The sequence below is a fragment of the Saccopteryx bilineata genome, chromosome 11 (genome assembly GCF_036850765.1).
Source record: "Saccopteryx bilineata isolate mSacBil1 chromosome 11, mSacBil1_pri_phased_curated, whole genome shotgun sequence".
In the NCBI taxonomy this organism is placed as follows: domain Eukaryota; kingdom Metazoa; phylum Chordata; class Mammalia; order Chiroptera; family Emballonuridae; genus Saccopteryx; species Saccopteryx bilineata.
In genome coordinates, this window is record NC_089500.1 from 20,211,508 (window position 1) to 20,229,999 (window position 18,492).

General features: G+C 48.5%; 1 protein-coding gene across 2 annotated transcripts in view; it reads left to right on the forward strand.

The window, feature by feature from the left end:
* MYO5B (myosin VB) overlaps positions 1-18,492 on the forward strand; it is a 319,106-nt gene that overhangs the window by 121,890 nt on the left and 178,724 nt on the right. For both annotated transcript variants that reach the window (XM_066246550.1, XM_066246549.1), the window contains exon 2: positions 11,781-11,891. In XM_066246550.1, the coding sequence (XP_066102647.1) occupies positions 11,781-11,891 (111 nt within the window). The remainder of the gene's footprint in view (positions 1-11,780; positions 11,892-18,492) is intronic.

Here is an 18,492-nt window from a genome sequence, read left to right on the forward strand (position 1 = left end):
ACATGTTCCAGTCAGTGGGCTTGGTAACCTGTGGGGTAACATGTTCCAGTCAGTGGGCTTGGTAACCTGTGGGGTAACATGTTCCAGTCAGTGGACTTGGTAACCTGTGGGGTAACATGTTCCAGTCAGTGGGCTTGGTAACCTGTGGGGTAACATGTTCCAGTCAGTGGGCTTGGTAACCTGTGGGGTAACATGTTCCAGTCAGTGGGCTTGGTAACCTGTGGGGTAACATGTTCCAGTCAGTGGGCTTGGTAACCTGTGGGGTAACATGTTCCAGTCAGTGGGCTTGGTAACCTGTGGGGTAACATGTTCCAGTCAGTGGGCTTGGTAACCTGTGGGCACATGTAACAGTTGAAGAATGTTTACTGAATCAGCCTCAAAAATGAAGTGTTTGAGTACTGGGGGACGGGGTGGCTGAGGGGCTTTATCCTGTGAAAAGAAGACTGAGCTGGCTCGAGTCCCAAATGCAAGTGTGTAAGGTGTTTTAGTTCTGAGATAAACGATCTCTTAAAGACAAAGCAAGAGCCTGACCAGAAGGTGGCACGGTGGATAGAGCATTGGACTGGGATGTGGAGGACCCAGGTTCGAGACCCCGAGGTCACCAGCTTGAGTGCAGGCTCATCTGGTTTGAGCAAAGCTCACCAGCTTGGACCCAAGGTCGCTGGCTTGAGCAAGGGGTTACTCGGTCTGCTGAAGGCCCGCGGTCAAGGCACATATGAGAAAGCAATCAATGAACAACTAAGGTGTCGCAACGAAAAATTGATGATTAATGCTTCTCATCTCGCTCTGTTCCTGTCTGTCTGTCCCTGTCTATCTCTCTCTCTGACTCTCTCTCTGTCTCTGTAGAAAAAAAAGACAAAGCAAGAGAAAACCAAGCCATACTTACGTGTTCAGATGCAAGAGGCAGTTTCTCCAAAATTTTTCCTCAGAGAAGAGTGGTGTCGCCTGACCAGGCTGTGGCGCAGTGGATAGAGTGTCAGACTGGGATGTGGAGGGCCCAGGTTCGAGACCCCAAGGTCACCAGCTTGAGTGCAGGCTCATCTGGTTTGAGCAAAAAGGTTACCAGCTTGGACCCAAGGTCACTGGCTCAAGCAAGGGGTTACTCGGTCTGCTGAAGGCCCCCCAGTCAAGCACATATGAGAAAGCAATCAATGAACAACTGAGGAGCTGCAACACAGAATTGATGTTTCTCTCTCTCTCCGTTCCTGTCTGTCTGTCCCTATCTGTCCCTCTCTCTGACTCTGTCTCTGTCAACAACAACAAAAAAGAGTGGTGTCCTATGCATTCTCTCAGTCACTTAATCTTGATCAGTGAGGCACTGTCTGCAGAGGATAGGTCAGGCTGAGCTGACTTCAGGTAGTGCTGTCTTTGGTTGCTTAGAGAGGTCACGTAATGGAACAGGTCTTAAAGTTTCAAAAAGGAAGAAAACAAACTATGACTTGAATATCTCTAGGGTTGTGACTTTCTAATCATGTTATGGTGACTATAAACTGCTAAGACTGTTTCTTTGGGGGGCAAGTGATATACTGGTCTTCAACTGTCAAGATCTGGAATGTATACCTAAGAGCCTTGGTCGGCACACTGCGGCTCACGAGCCACATGCGGCTCTTTGGCCCATTGAGTGTGGCTCTTCCACAAAATACCACATGCGGGTGCTACCTCAGTAAGGAATGTACCTACCTATCTAGTTTAAGTTTAAAAAATTTGGCTCTCAAAAGAAATTTTAATCATTGTACTGTTGATATTTGGCTCTGTTGACTAATGAGTTTGCCAATCACTGCCTAAGAGGACCGAAGGGAAAACAACTACTCAGTAATGACATTGTATATGGATTTAAAAAGTTGGGGTATTTCAAAAAGCTTAGGTGGCCATGAAGATCTATGTTCTAGAAAACTATATTAAATGACTGAAAGATTTGTAATATGCCTGTGGATTGCTTAATTCATATACTGAATTGCTCTTTACAGAGAGAATAATAGTCCAGGCACGGTAGTTATGTTGTTGGAAGTGGGATTTCAACAAAGCTTTAGCTTCTTGGTCAGATCCAGATGTATATTTAGCTACATGAAATATACTAGCTTTGAGTAAATCTTTTTTAGCTTCTTTGGCAAGCAGGTTAATGGATTTAACATTATAGCCTTACAAAACCAACTTGCTGTTTACATACCCCTCTTTAAACAGGACTTTCAGTGATCTTCCTAAAACTTCAACCTCAACACAAGTTTGATAGCTATTTTTAAGCCCCACATGCCACTGCAGGTCCCATCGTCAACAAGTGCACTGCAGCTGTAAGCTGTCTCGGTAAAATGACTCAGCAGACCCCCCCCCCCCAGCACCAAGCACGTCCCATCTGGTCAGTCTGTCACTTGAGGACATACCACTTACTCTACCAACAGCTTCTACAGGGCAATAAGTTGTCAGGTAAATTTTGCCTTCAACAGCCACATGAAGGCTTGGTTCTTCATAAGCTTCAGACATAAATACAGAAGAATGTAGCTCAAGACAGCAGGGCGGCTGATGACGTAATCTGATATCAGAAGGAGTTGAATCTTTTCCCCGAAGACTGGGTCAAGATGACATACAGCTATAAGCATGTAAGATAGCAAATCCCAAAACTATTATTGCAGTGAGCCAGTGCCAGAAATATGGAGATGGCTCTGCCTGGGGCGTGTTTGACTTTTGTTTCATTTAAATGATAGGAAGTATTGGGTTTTATTATAACTTTGCTGTTTAACTGTGCATTTAATACATGACAGAATGAAACTTGCTTCTCTGCCTTTTTTTTTTTTTTAATCCTCCTTTACCCCATGGACGTTGAGTGGCTTTCTGTTTTCCTAGTCTCTCTGCATTAAGTTTCAGCTCTTCTTCATCTGGAAAAGAACAAGGAGCAAGTTCTGAAGAGATCTGGGCTGGGCCTCAGGGACCTGCCTGATTGACCCAGAAATTATACGTGGATTTTCAGTTACAGTATTTAGTTCTGGATAAACAGTATATTTACATATATTTAATGTAATGTAACACATAATTCCCTCTGTCTTTAAGTTATAGGCAGCTTCCCAGTGAAGCGCATTTAGGGAAAGTAAAGGTACTAGGGCCAGGAAGCCTGTAACGGGTGAGTACACAGGGAGAGCCAGAAGCTGCTCTTGCTGCTGGGGGTGGAGCCAACTCCGGAAGTAGCGTGGGGCAGGAGTGTCTGTTTCCTGGGACACTGCCTGCCCAGGGCTCTGGGGCGATCATTCGATCATTCGTCAGAGCTGTCCTGGAGGGAGCCCTTCAGGTCTATTCACTCTCAGGACCTGCGTTCCTGCACTGACAGTTACAGCTGAGCCTTTACTTTGTGCCAGGTGCTGTGTGAATTGGTTTCTATTTTTTAATTATTATTTATTATTTTGCAAGGGGGGAGAGAGACAGGAAGGGAGAGAGATGAGAAGCATCAATTCTTTGTTGCGACTTCTTGGTCTCCTTAGTTGTTCATTGATTGCTTTCTCATCTGTGTTTTGATGGGGGGGAGGGGACTCCAGCCCAGCCAGTGACCCCTGGCTCAAACCTGTGACCTTGGGCTCAAGCCTGTGACCTTAAGCTTCAAGCCAGCGACCATGGAGTCATGTCTATGATCCCACACTCAAGCCAGTGACCCTGCAATCAAGCTGAGTGAGGTACACTCAAGCCAGTGACCTCAGGGTTTCAAAGCTGGGACCTTAGCATCTCAGGTCCACGCTTTATCCACAGCACCCACACCAATAAGGCCATGCTAATTGTTTTATAAACACCATTTCATTTAATCCTAACAGCAATCCTAATAAGGAAGACATTTCCCCACTTTACCGATGAGGAAGCTGAGCCGGCGATGGGAGTCGAGGCTGGTACCCAACCCTCTTGCTCTCCTGTCTCTCATAGTGGGAGCTCAGTAGATGAGAAGGAAGATGCCTTAGCAACATACTGGTGGGGATGTTCTTGACTTTGCCCCATCCCCCAACTTTGGGGGACTAATCACCACCATGGGGTTCAGGATGGTGTCTGAGCCCATGAAACATGATATTTAGACCTCAAATACGGAGAGGATTGTGGGAGGTTCTGCTCAGATGAGGTAAAAAGTCTAGTCTTTGTCCTCTGGGCTCTTCCTTTGCTAAAGAGTGAAATGTGACCCACTTCCAACTGCAAGGGCAGGTAGGCAGGATGTTTTCATAGTTCCTGCAACATGGCAGTGCTCTGCGAGGCACCAAGCCTCCGGGGACTCCGCTATTGTGATGCTGCTAGAATGAAACTGTTGGCTTGGTTGGGAAGCATTTTTTTCTCTTTCCTCCCCCTCCAAAGGACTATTGCTTTAACAGGAGAAGCTTCAAAATGGACACAGTTACGCCAAACAGAGGACATCTTTTATGACATTTTTTTGTGTGTGTATTTTTCTGAAGCTGGAAACGGGGAGAGACAGTCAGATAGACTCCCGCATGCGCCCGACCGGGATCCACCCAGCATGCCCACCAGGGGGCGATGCTCTGCCCCTCCAGGGTGTTGCTCTGTTGCGACCAGAGCCACTCTAGCGCCTGGGGCAGAGGCCAAGGAGCCATCCCCAGCACCTGGGCCATCTTTGCTCCAATGGAGCCTAACTGCGGGAGGGGAAGAGAGAGACAGAGAGGAAGGAGAGGGGGAGGAGTGGAGAAGCAGATGGGCGCTTCTCCTGTGTGCCCTGGCTGGGAATTGAACCTGGGACTTCCGCACGCCAGGCCGACGCTCTACCACTGAGCCAACTGGCCAGGGCTCTTTTATGACATTTTTGAGAAGTGTTTAAACCTGTTTTTCTAACCTCACTAAAGAATTGAGCTAAATGCACCTCCATTTTTCTTTTTATAAGTGGTATAAGTTTTTTTGGCTTAGAGGGTGTTTAGTCTCTGAGCACTGTGTTCTCAGCTTACCTTCCTATCACTGTGTCCCTGGACTTGGGGCTCCAGCAAGGTCAGGGGAGCAGCTTGCTGCCCTTTGGCTGAGCACAATCCCTTCTGCCTCGGCCATCTGAGTTCCCGGTCTCACCTCCCTGCCTTGTTAACAATATGTTTTCCCTGGAGAGCCACAACCTGTTCACTTAGTTCGGTGCTGGTGGCTTTTGTTTGGTGGCACTGCTGTCCGCGATGGATCTCAGACTGGTTCCCTGTGGAGACATTTGGTGGCTTCTGTGCTCCTTGAGCAATGGAAGCTGATTGGCTCAGTTTTGAATCTTCCCCAGTGAGTTCTAGAACAAAATTCATGTTCCAAGAAAGAGCTATTGACTATTTTCTCTGTTTTGTCAAGAAAATTTCCCTCCCATCACCACCCAGAGCCCTGGTTTTAATTATAGATCAGAGATGTGAGTCCTGCTAACCCATACTATCATGTTAGTGAGTGTGAGGAGTGTAGCCATGAACAAGGTAGTGGTCCCACTCCTGTCCCCTAAACAGAGATAGCAGTGAATGGACTCAGCCACCAGATTAGCCTATGGGGTCACCTCTTGTCCATGCCCAGGGGACTGTGCCCAGACCACCTTGCTTTGAGTCAAGGTACATTGTGACCAAAACTTCACCAGTCTGCCCAATTATTAACTCTGAAACTACCTGGCAACTTAACTTGGAATGTCCTTATAAACAGGCATTTTTTTATGTGTAATTACAGGACACTTGTGTACAATATATACCCAGTGGGACCGGGCTGCTCTAAGAAAATCAGTGTTTCTCCATGAGGGGGAGATGGGGAGAAACCTAGAGTTAGAGTCTGAGTGTCCGCTGCTTCTCCAGACTTGGCTGTTCACTGTGCACTCAGGCAAATTAGTACTTTATACCCACAGTTTTTTCCTCTGTGAAATATTAGTGATAACCCTACTTATCTTTACCTTAGTGTTAAAATTACTGTGACATGATTAAAGTACTTGAAATTACTTACATTAGTGTAAGGTTATGGAGGTGACGTGATTAATTCTAGGGAGGGAATGTGTTCATTGTCTGATTCCCTTTTCCCTGAAGTTGGCTTTGGATCTGAGACTCACTCTGAAATAGGGGGTTTAACTTTAATGGCACATTCATCACCTGGGAAGCTTAAAGTAAGACCAAACCAAACAGAAACCACAGTGCTTGGGCCCTACTCCCAAAGATTTAATCTTAATTATTCAAGAGTGGGACATGGGGATTGTTTGCTTATTTTTTTTTTTAGATATGTAGATAATTCTTAAGTGCCAGTCAGCACTGAGAATTGCTTCTTGCAGGGTTTGAGAGTTGGAGAATCAAGCCTACATCCAGGGCTTGATTTTGAGGCAAGCCATGGCTACCTATGTTCTACTTGTAGGGTGTCCAAAGTACCTCAATGGGCGGAACACCTTAGACTTGTTATTTTCCTATTCCCATCCCTTAATCCTATGCCCGATCCCATCAGAACCCTGTCTTCTAGACTAGACAGTGTACAGTATCGTCCTCGTCACCATTGCTAACACCTTCAATAAGTACTTGGATACCATGGGATCTCATTTTATTCTTGGAACGCCTAGTGAACGTCTATAACCCCATTGTACGACTGAGGAAACTGAGGCTCAGACCCATTCCTCAACCTACCCAAGCTATTAGGGGTGGTTGGAGTTCTCACCCAGGCTGCCTGGCTCGAGAGCCCACACACTTCACCACGGCGCTATTCTGCATGATGGTTAGTATCAATGGGTAAATGCTCTGCTCTTCTCCATGTTTGTTTACGTTTCAGCAGGGGCTTTCTAGAGGTAGCGCTTTAGCTCAGGAGAAAGACTCCGTGGCTGGGATGTCATGCTCCACCACAGCCGGTGGGGAGAAGCCTCTAGGCACGCGAGGGTCTGTGGTGCCCTGGACGTCATAGTTACCAAATCATACTGCGTGGAACGGTGGGTATCAAACTTGCTTGCATGTTGACTGCATCTAGAGAGCTTGGAAAATCACTCCCTGGTCCCCACCCTCCGAGACTGATGCAGTGCGCCCGGAGAGGTTGCCCGAGTGGGAGTTGACACAGCCCCCCGGGGACTCTCCCGTGCTGCCAAGGTGAAGCAGCACTACTGCCCTCGGGCCACCCCCTCCAGTGGTGGGTCTGAGAAGCCCCTGCGCACTGATCCTCAGAGGTAGCAGAAGTGACCTGGGAGTAGGAGGGTAGCTCTCTGTCCCAACGCACTGGTTATCGTGTTTACTTTGATGTGATGAGATTAAGCATTGCTAAAACAGGGTAGTGATAAGTGGCATAGCATGACAATTGAGTTAGGTGCAGGAATTCCGCTGCTAGAGTTCAGGTTTGTTTGAGGGAAATCCTTGAAGGTGAGAACATTCAGAGGCCACAAAGAACCTTGGTTCTAGAGTGTATCAGTTTGGCCCCTGGCAATGGTGGCTTTCTGTCAGAAGCATATACCCTGTCTTCCTCTTTCCCAGCACTAGCAGGGAGAATCGTGGCTGGGGGTGTGCACAGGAAGATGTGCGTTTCATCTACAACCCAAACAATTTTTAAAAATGAGGTGTATTTCCCATAACACAAACTGAACTATTTAAAGTGAACAACCCATTGGCATTTAATAGTGTTGTGTGGCCACCACCTCTCATTAAACACGTTTGTGTTACCCTGAAGGGGCCCTTCCCCTCCTAATTCTGTCCATCTCCACCGCTCAGATCACGTCTGTCTTGCTTCCCTCAGGTCTTCGCCGGCTGCTGTGCTGTCTCTCCCATCCCTTTGTCTGTGCTCTTGGCTGTTTCCTTTGTGCTGATCGTGATTCGCCTTGTCCTGGGTGATAGGCAATGCGTCTTCCTCCGGGGGTGGGGTGGGGGAGGGTCTGTGGAGGAAAGGGGCGGTGGGATGGTTGTTTGCAAAGGCAATGCATAAAGCAAAACTTGATTATGGTTAAAATTGCCCTTGGAAGTCCTGTAAATCGCTCATCAAGTGTGGTATGCGTGACGCTGGGTAAATAGCTCTGCTCAGGGATTCATAGGCACGCTACGCTGAGAACCCATGAAGCAGGATGACGGTGAGGAGGCAGGAAGCCGAGGGACCTGCTTGCAGATGTCACCCACTGGCAGTTTCACAACACAGCATTCACTTGTAACAACGGACCGCTGTAATCTCAATATGGTCTTCATTGTGGAGAGGGAGGAGGCGTGAGAGCGTCTGGCTCAGAGTAGACACGCATTAGATGCTCGAACGTGTAGTGGGTTTGGATCTAATGTTTGCTTGAACAGATCTGTAATACACATTGTCTTGTAAAAAGTTGTCATAGGAGAATTTGGCTATCTCCTTTCTTTCTAAAGGCCATTAACTGTTGCTGGCCTCCCTTCTCTCATCTTGCCCTGCCCCACTGAGGGCTCTTACTCTTTCTAGGAAACAGTCACATTACCCCTTAGAGTCACAATACCTCATTTTTTTTTTTTTTTTGTATTTTTCTGAAGCTGGAAACGGGGAGAGACAGTCAGACTCCCGCATGCGCCCGACCGGGATCCACCCGGCACGCCCACCAGGGGCGATGCTCTGCCCCTCCGGAGCATCACTCTGTCGCGACCAGAGCCACTCTAGCGTCTGGGGCAGAGGCCAAGGAGCCATCCCCAGCGCCCGGGCCATCTTTGCTCCAATGGAGCCTCGGCTGTGGGAGGGGAAGAGAGAGACAGAGAGGAAGGAGAGGGGGAGGGATGGAGAAGCAGATGGGCGCTTCTCCTGTGTGCCCTGGCCGGGAATCGAACCTGGGACTTCTGCACGCCAGGCCGACACTCTACCACTGAGCCAACCGGCCAGGGCCTACCTCATATTTTTATGTGAATTATCTACCCAACTAGTTTACGTGTCCCTTAAGCTCAGGGGATAGATCTCCGTGTTTGTATTTGACTACGTGATGCTCATCACAATATGTTTTACATATAAACCAGATGCCCCATACAAGCACGATCTCTCTTTATGATTCCTGTGTCAGTGAACATGATCTGAGCACCTACCACATGCCAGGGACACAAAGATTCCCGTGGTGTACCTGAAAGATCTTGAAGTAGTGAGATGAAACGGACATGAAAGAAATGACCGCGGAACCAGACAGTCAATCACGGAAGAAGTGACTGAGGCAGCTCAAGCTGGAAGGGCTCACTCTAGGGCCCAGGGAAGGAGGAGCTCTGAGGAGGCGGAACTCGGACTCTGCCCCCGTGGACGAGGGAGGGGTGGGCGTTCTGGGCTGAGGAGGCAGCATCACAAGGGTAGCGGGCAGCACACCTTTTCTGTAAAAGGCCGTTAGTCAATCTTTTAGGCTTTTGGGCCACAGAGTTATGTCATAGCTACACAACTGTCCCTGAAGTATGGAGGCAGCCATGGGCAGTGCATGAATGAAATGTGTGGTTGTCTTCCAGGCAAAATATTCATGAACACCAAAATTTGGCTTTCATATAATTTTCATGTGTTACGTGAATATCATTCTTTTGAAAAAATTTTAAGCCAATTAACAGTTTAGAAACTATTTCTAAACTCATGCGCGACACAGAAACTGGTGGCACACCACACCTGGCCCAGGGCTGCGGCTTGCAACCTGGGCACGAAACGAGGAAAGTGTGAGATCGCATGGCAAGATTAGGGAGGAGGTTCTGGCATGCACACTTTTAACTCAGCAGCTGTGGAGGGGGCTGGGATGTTGCATTTCTAACAAGCCTCTGGGTCCTGGCGAGGCTGAGGTCTTTGCTTGATGTAGCAAAGAGCTGGAGTGTCATAAGGGTGTCTGTCCCCTTATGGCCTGGATGCTGTGATGGGTTCTGTGGGTTTGTGCAAATACAGAAGACAGTTTTCTCTCTACCGGGTGTTTCCAGTTATGTAGAGAGAATAGACTTATACAACTAGGAAGATAAATGGACTCTCCCAGGGTACAAGTTGAATAGAGTCAGACAGTGAGATTCCCGTACTGGGAGCAACCAGCTGTTCAGTGAGTGGACATGGGGCGCAGGGTTGAGGAGTCCCGGGTGAGCAAGGACAGGTCTCCTTGGCTTCCAGGATGTCACACAGCTTGCCCACACATCGTCACCTCCACTCACTTTCTGTTGGGATCCTGCCATTCTCTTCGGGTACGTCGAGCCACTCCTGAAACTGTTTACACTGAGTGGATACCGACTCGAGTAGAGTGCATTGGATGTGCCGTACCCCCTCAGCTGGAGGGGAAGTCACAGGAGCGTGACTCAGAGGGCTAGAAACTATAGGACGCGAAGGAAAGCCCCCCAACGCTTGGGGACAGAGCATTGTGAGCAAGGCAGATGGTCGGCTGAAATGACAGCGGAGGCAGGGAGTTAGAACAGCTGAGGGGAGGAGAAATGTTGACAGTGAAGGGTGGCAGACCCTCCTCGTTTTCTCTGGGGACACCTCAGAACATTCTCCATGCCTTACTGTAAAGCTCTCAGACACCGTGACGCTCTGTGGCGTCTTCCTGTAAAGGGTCGGTGATGCCTTGCAGTAAGGCAGGGAGGGTCCTGTGAACGTGATTCTCTAGAATGCCAGAACCGAATGGCGTTGTACCCCGAGCTGGGGCGGCAGGGAAGCACCCTGGCGACCGTTGGCTTTCCCCAGATCAGTGTTCTGCCCTTTGCCTCCTGACTTTCAGGGCTCAGCACTGAATCAAAGGCAACTGTAGCAGGGACCGTGACCACCTGGAGGAAAGCACTGTATAAAAGCAGGACCAAAATAAAGCCAGCAGGCTGCTGTGTCCCAGTGACTGATGGGCCGCAGGTCTGTGCCTGGAGCTGTCACCCTGTGAGGGGTGGGTTATGCTGTCCCCGGCACACGTTCTGGCTGGGATTTTGGTCAAAAGAGCATTAGTTTCAGGCTTGCAAAGAACATTCTGTGCCTACGAAACCGTGTGTGTGTGTGTGTGTGCGCGTGCGTGTGTGTGTACACACGTGCGTGTATGCACAGGCATGCACACAGGCAGCTTCTAAATCAGATAAGCCCTGTGGAAGTCACATAGCAATGAAACAGATTCAGAGGCTTGTCTGACAGGTGTAAGGAGCGTGTAGGAGTGACAGCCAGTAGATCCCGCTGCCTCCGTTCTGGGCTGACCCGTGGTCCTCCCATTACACTCACCTTGGGCTCTGACTGAGCCAGTCTGTGGTGGAACCCAGACTTGTATTTGCAAAGCCCCCAGATGATTCTAATGTGCATTCAGGGCTGGGGGTCCCCACGTCACATGGAGGTGCATTGCCATTTACCCAGGGCTCGGTTGTCCCCTGCCAGGATTTAGCCAGCTTAGTGACCTAGGGGAGGTTGGATGAGATTTCAGGGTATGTCTGTGACTTAGAGAGTGCACAAGTAAATTGAGGTTGCTGACAACACAGGAATACATAGACACACTTTCCATTTGCTGACCGCTCTTTCACTTCTGCAGGAAAATGGCTTTGTCCCCAGAGCAGAGTAGCGGAGCAGAGCAGACATTCCGCGCTTTGAGGATTCCCCGTGCCATCTTGTTGGGTTTCGCATGTGTTGTCTTGTTGTTTGCAGCACACTGACCGCTCCCCACCCCCTCGCCATTGTGTACCACCTTGGAAATCTGGTGCAGAACACTGGGGAAAACCAAGTGCAGGCTTGGCAGTCTCCCTGGTAGAACTGATTTCAGTGACCTGTGATGCTCACTCTCTTAGGATCTAGCAGGTGCCCTCTGCTGCCTGTTATTGTGGTACTGGATCCTCTTATGTCCAGAAATGAGACGGGAGGAGAATGTGTCCAGAAGGCTTCCATCCTCCTGAGGGCCCCCATAGGCAGCGACACCTGTTCAGAAACCCGAGAGCTTCACTTCTGCTTTCCTCTTTCAGTACACACGGGTCTGGATCCCCGACCCTGACCAAGTGTGGCGCGTGGCCGAATTAACCAAGGACTACAAGGAGGGAGACCAGAGCCTGCAGCTCCGGCTGGAAGATGAAACTGTAAGTGCCGGTTGTGGGGATGGGCTCGCCGGTCTGCTGGGCAGAACTGGATGGCACACGCTGGGTTGAGTTGCTCCTGCAGATCGGAGCTGCTGAACCTCCGGCATCATTTTCATTGCTGTTGAAGATAACGTACTTGACCGTGCTAACCCAGGAAACTGCTCTACGGATGTCACATAATATAAGTGCCTGTTGGTGTTATCAAGGAGATCCCTGGTGACTGAGGCCAGAATCTTTCAGTGGAGTAGAGGGGATGGGGGGCTTCTTCCACGGGGAGCATCCATGGGGGGAGAGACGGGTAGCTGGTCCAGGAGACAGTATATGGTATATGGTGAGAGCACCAGGCCTGGACCCAGCTGGCCTGGTTGGGATCCTGGCTTGACCGTGGCTAGCTTCGTGTCCTGTGCAAATTAGTGATCTTTCTGTGCCTTCAGCTGTGATAGTTTGTCGAGGGCACTTCTGAGAACAGAATGAGTCACTACGTGACTCAGAGTAGAGCCGGGCACTTTGGCACTCAGAATGTGTTAGTGGCTGCAGTGAGATTTCTTTTTTATTAGTTGCCTTTCAGGTGGTTTCTCTGGACAGGAAGACAAGGTCGTAACTGTGCAATCCTGTTCTCTCTGGGTCTGATTCAGTTTCTGTCTTCATGAGCCTGTGTGACCAACCTGCTCTGCGATTGGTGCATTTCGCAAATATTGGAGTGCTCGCCCTGTGCCGGGGCGCGGGTGTGCCGGTTAACGGTTGTGGCCTGCCATTTGGGGGAGCAGCTCGGTGCGGGAGGCAGCAGTGAGTGTGGACATGAAGGGTGGCAGAGTTGCTGCAGCCACAGAAGCAAGTGGGCGAGGTGTGGGGAGAAGGAACCTACAGGAGAGAGCCCGCTGAGCTGAGGGTGTTGAGGGAGGAGGGAAGTGAAAGAGAGCCAGCCATCGGAGACTCAGGGCGCAGCGGACCCAGAGTAGAGAGTGCCCAGGCATGTGTGTGCGCTAACGCCTGGAGGCCGTGGCGTGTCCCTTCGGTGTGTTAAAGGAGGCGGCTGCAGCTGGCAGGAACCGTCAGAGAAGGGGGAAGATGGTGGGTAGGATGCAGTCAGAGGCCGTTTTTGCAAGGTGTGCAGTGGGGGAGACTGGGAGGAGGCAGGCTCTGAATGAAGTGGCAGGAAGAGATCAAGGCTTGGCTCTGGGATGGGCTGCGTTGGAGGGGCTAGCAGGCATTGCTCGGGGGGAAGGCTGCAGTGGCGTGGCCTCCTCGGAACTGCAGTGACACTAAAAGTTGGCACCATGTCTTTAGCCTGATCATTTACTGTACCACGGTTTCTCCTTCTCTCAAGCACGTTGGTCTTCTTGTCTTTCTAGGTAGTTAATGACCAACTAGAGAAATGGACCATGTCTTATACTTTGCTGACATAGAATCTACTGTGGTTGGTGATTAACTAATTGATTAGTAGGAAGAGTGACCAGCCTTACCTTACTCACTTCTGCTTTGTGTCAACTTGAGCATAGCTCCCAGTCAAACTGGAACAATGAACTTGCTAGAAGACGTGTAGTCCAAGGTGTGCACCCTCACCTTCCCCTTCCTGGCAGGCCAGCTTTGCTAGCTTGCTCTGGTTTTGAAGTGAAGAACAAAATTCCCAACGGATGAAATCATGTTTACCACATTGAATAACTTCACACCCCACGCCCAAAACAAAATGAAATTAATTCACCCACTGGAATGGTTTTTCTCCAAACAGATTTCATTTCAGTTGATCTTGTAAGTGGGTGGGTGTTTTTAAAGAGTTGTACGGGGGTAGTGAGAAATGATCTGTGTTGCCAAAACAGAGCAGAGTCGTGCCTCTCTGCTGACAGTGAGTCCTGCCCTGCCTGACTGGTCCTGGCAGCTGCCCAGGCCCTGCCACGCCCTGCTATGTGGACGGGCAGTGTGAAATCAGACCGGTACCTGGGGCTGGGGATTAGCAGCTCTGCAGAAATCATGTTCTGTGCATATCTGACTCCGTCCAGGTTGCTCCGGGGCTGTGGTCTGTCCACTGCTGGCTCTGAGCTGTCATTAGGAGTAAGCTGAGCTGTGGGCCAGAGGCCAGAGGTCAGAAGTTCGATGGTTGGCCAGCGTGCTTGAAGAAAGGGTCCTCGAGACCCTCTCCTCCAGCTGAAACCATCTCATACACCAGGCTGGCTGGGAAATCTACCCGCACTCCGTTTCCCCCACCCCTGCTCCTCCCTCTGAAGTCCAGTTGTGTGGGCGTAACTGCAGCTGCGGAGGATGAGGATAAACTCGTTCTCTTCTGGAACAACAGTGACATTCCTGACCCCGGGCTTCCACCTGACTGCTCACCTGTGAATTCTGTTCAAGGAGGTCAGCCCCTCAGTGCTCCTCAAAAAGCGTTCTTTTTCCCTGTGGCTTGCTTGCTTATTATTGTAGTGAAACATAAGTTACCATGTTAACAATTTTTCAGGGCACGGTTTAGTGTCATAAAGTACAGCAGTCCCCTCCTTATCCATGGTTTCAGTTACCCATGGGCAACTGAGATCCAAAATATTAAATGGAAAGTTCCAGAAATACTTTATAAGTTTTAAATTGCATGCCATTCTGAGTAGTATGCTGTAATCTCGCACCATCCCATTCCATCCCACCTGGAACGTGAATCATCTATTGGTCCAAGGTCTCCACACTGTATACTTACCAGTCCATTAGTCACTCAGTAGACTTAGTCATCAGTTCTCAGAAAGAGAGACTACATTCACATAACATTTATGACAGTATATTGTGATAATTGTTCTATCTTATTATTAGTTATTTTTAATCTCTTACTTCTAACTTCATGATATGTGTGTGTAGGAAAAGACGTAATATATCATATATAGGGTTCAGTAGTATCCTAGGTTTCAGGCATCCACTGGTGGTCTTGAAACATATCCTCCATGGATGAGGGGGCTACTGTACCATGCTGTGCCACTGTCACCCCCATCTATCTTCAGAACTCTTTTCATCTTGCCAGACTGACACTCTGTACCCAGTGAATATTAATTCCCCCTCCCATTCCCCCTTTCCCTGGTCATCGCTATTCTGCGTTCTGTCTCGGAGACTGATTATTCTAGGTTCCTCACAGAGATGGAGCCATACAATATTTGTCCTGTTGTGTCTGGTTTGTTTCACTCAACACAATGTAACATGTTTTATACAGTGGTAGCTTGACACACAAGCACTTTAAATCATGAGCAATTTGAGAGATGAGCAGTCACTCGTGGGATTTTTTGCTTTAAGTCATGAGTGGATATTTGAATCACGAGCTTCTGCCACCCTCCACTAGGTAGCCTGCCGAACGTTCTGAAAGGGAGGAAGAAACAAACTTCCATGGAAAAGTTTTTGTTGAAATGGCCTCTAAGTGCAAGAGAGGAAAGTGTGGTGAAAAAGCAAAAAGTCAGTGAAGAAAATAGTGATTGTTGGGCAAATGAGTGTAAAATTTGCATTTTCTGAGTTTGTTCACTTTTATTGTTAAAAATGGTGCTGGGCAGCTGTCTGTGAAATTGCTAATCACCTTCCTGCATGGGAAGAGCCATTGTTATGCTAATATCTCTTCCTCATCTGCCAGCATCTCCACCTGATCTTGAAGGTAAATACACTTCATAAACCAGTTTATTTCTTTACATTCTCTCTTATTATGTGTGTGTATGTATATATGTATATGTATTTGTTATTTATAAAGTACATTTTCTTATTTAAAAGCATATAAAACATAAAACTCATGTCATTTTTGGGGGCCAGAATGGGTTAATTGCATTCCCATTAATTTAAATGGGGAAATTCAATTCGACACACGAGCAAATTGAGTCACGAGCTCAGCCGTGAAATGAATTGAACTCGTGTGTCTAGGTACCACTGTATTTAAGCCAATGAGAAGATGGGAAACTTCTTGGGGGAGAAGGGTAGTGTCTTCTTTTTTTCTCCCGACTGCTGTGATGGGTGCAGGGTATCTAGGTGTGCCAACCCTTAGACAGTACCGTGTTTTCAGACCGGATCAAGCGTTTCAATGTGTGCACACCATGGTGATAAATGTGCTTCCTCATTCTCTGCCAGGAGTGGAACTCTGTGTGCTCTCGTGTGCCCTCCCCTTCCTTACAAATTGCTCAGCCCCTGCCCTCTAGTGGCAGGGAAAACTCTACCCCTTGTTTCCATGGTTTTGCATTCCAGTTTTGTATCCAGTGTCCAGCAGCCGCCTTGATGGGGCCCTGAGTTAGGGAGAAGAAGACAAGATACATGAGCTTTAAAAAGAGTCTTGGCATATCCGAGCCCTCTACCACTTACCATCTTCACCATTTGTAAGTATACCGGTCGGTGGCACAAAGTACCTTGACATTGTTGTGTAACCATCACCACCATCACCGTCCATCGCTAGATGGCTATCTGTCTACTTATCATCGACCTGTTCCCCTGCTGTAGTCGTGACCTTTTCCATTAGTTGGGCTACTTTCCTTGCTGTTTCTGCTTACAGAGGGGCAAAGCAGTGATTCCCCCACCACCATCTACCCCGGGACATTTTTGGTTGTTATGACTGAAGAAGGAAGTTTGCTACTGGTATCTAGTGGGGAGAGGGCAGGGGTGATGGCAGGCACCCTCTAAGGCACAGGGAGCCTCCCCGTCCTCCTCCTCCTCAAGGAGAGAATTCTCCAGTCCTAAGTGAAAGCAGTGCCAATGCTGAGAATCCCTCGTTTCAGCCCATACAGGAAATGGTCCAAACTGTTTATTGCTGTTAAACACCAACTTAAAAGCTGAACAGGGGCCCTGGCTGGTTTGCTCAGTGGTAGAGCGTCGGCCTAGTGTGCAGGAGTCCTGGGTTCGATTCCGAGCCAGGGCACACAGGAGAAGTGCCCATCTGCTTCTCCACCCCTCTCCCTCTCCCTCCTCTCTGTCTCTCTCTTCCCCTCTGACAGCCAAGGCTCCATTGGAGCAAAATTGGGGCAGGCGCTGAGGATGGCTCTGTGGCCTCTGCCTCAGGCGCTAGAATGGCTCTGGATACAACAGAACGACGCCCCAGATGGGCAGAGCATCGCCTCCTGGTGGGCATGCTGGGTGGATCCCGGTTGGGCGCATACGGGAGTCTGATTGCCTCCCCGTTTCCAACTTCAGAAAAATACAAAAAAAAAAGAAAAAAAAAAGAAAGAAAAAGCTGAACAGGGACCCATGATTCCAACAGAATGTGGAAGCTGTGTTCCCTCCAGTAAATTGAAATGGAAAGATTAACTTTGACTCCATATTTTATGCTGCTCAAATGTTGTTTAGAATTCAGACTTTGAAATTGTGTTTTTATGGCCTTTTTCTTCCTCTAATCATTTGCATCACCATTCATTCATTGAAACAGTTATTCTTGAGCCATTATTATGTGCCAGGGCCTGTTATACATCAGTGAAAACGGCACATCTGAATCTTTGTGGAGCTTTCAGTCTAGCTTATAATGAATGTACTGTGTATGCAAAGATAGGGTTTAGAATATGAAACGTTCAAGGCCACGCATCTGTAGAAGTCTGTTATAAAAACATGCTGAGATACTTGACTCTACCCCACTGCACTTTCTCTCTTTACTCCGCAACCTCACACTGGTTTTGAAACCCTCTCGGGGATCTCCCTCGAAGGTTCTTGCTGACATCTCAAAGCAGAAACACTTACCATGACAGAGACGGTACCTGACACTCCACCACGGTCCTCAGCCCCTTGTAGTTGGGTGGGACGCCATGGTGACTTTGTCCAGAGAGCTCTAGATAGAACCGATGGATCTCATTTCCAGGCAGAAGCATGGAAGAACCGATGGGCGTTCATCTCTTCGTCTGCCCGGTGAGTGTGGAAGCAGTGTGTCGCTCTCAGACAGACCCGTGGAGCAGAACCTCCATACCCTCCAGCCTAGGACACCTAGTGAGGGAGAGAAACCTTTGTGGTATTAAGCCACTGAGATTTCAGGGCTAGTTGTTACTTCCTCATAACCCGATTCTTTCTAACTAAGAATTCTACGTGAATCACAGAGTATTTTACTTTTCAAGTATTTAACTAACTGCTCTGAGCTTAGGCCTGGGCTAAGTAGTAAGAGGGGAAAAATAAGAAGGTTCTCTTTAAGAAGCATGATCTTTAGAGGGACTGGAGAAGATGGTGAGAAGACTTAAACACAGAACTGTTACAGAATATGACACAGCAAAACACTGATTCAACAAATACTTGTGCCTGTTTTCCTTGTTCAGGGCATAATGTAAAAACAGTTCTTTGATACACATTAAATGGACCTAGAGCTGTACCCTTGCTACTAGAGTGAGTGTAAGTGGTTCACAGCTCAGTCTCCTATTATCTGGGAATACAGCTTCCTTCACTTTGGTTTCTTGGCAGGCAGCTCTTCTGATTTCATGAAAGAGAATACCCCTTCATCCACTGATCTAAGTTAAATGCTTTAGGCCAATAGAGTTGGAAGGGCCCTTACAGAGTGTTGGGACCAGCCCTCTCATCCTACCATTAGGGAAGCTGTAGTCTAAGGAAGTGAAGAGATGGACTTATAGCCACACAGCAATTGAGTTCAGTGGTGGTTCTCACCTTTGGCTGCTGCACATTAGAAACCCCTGGTGAGCTT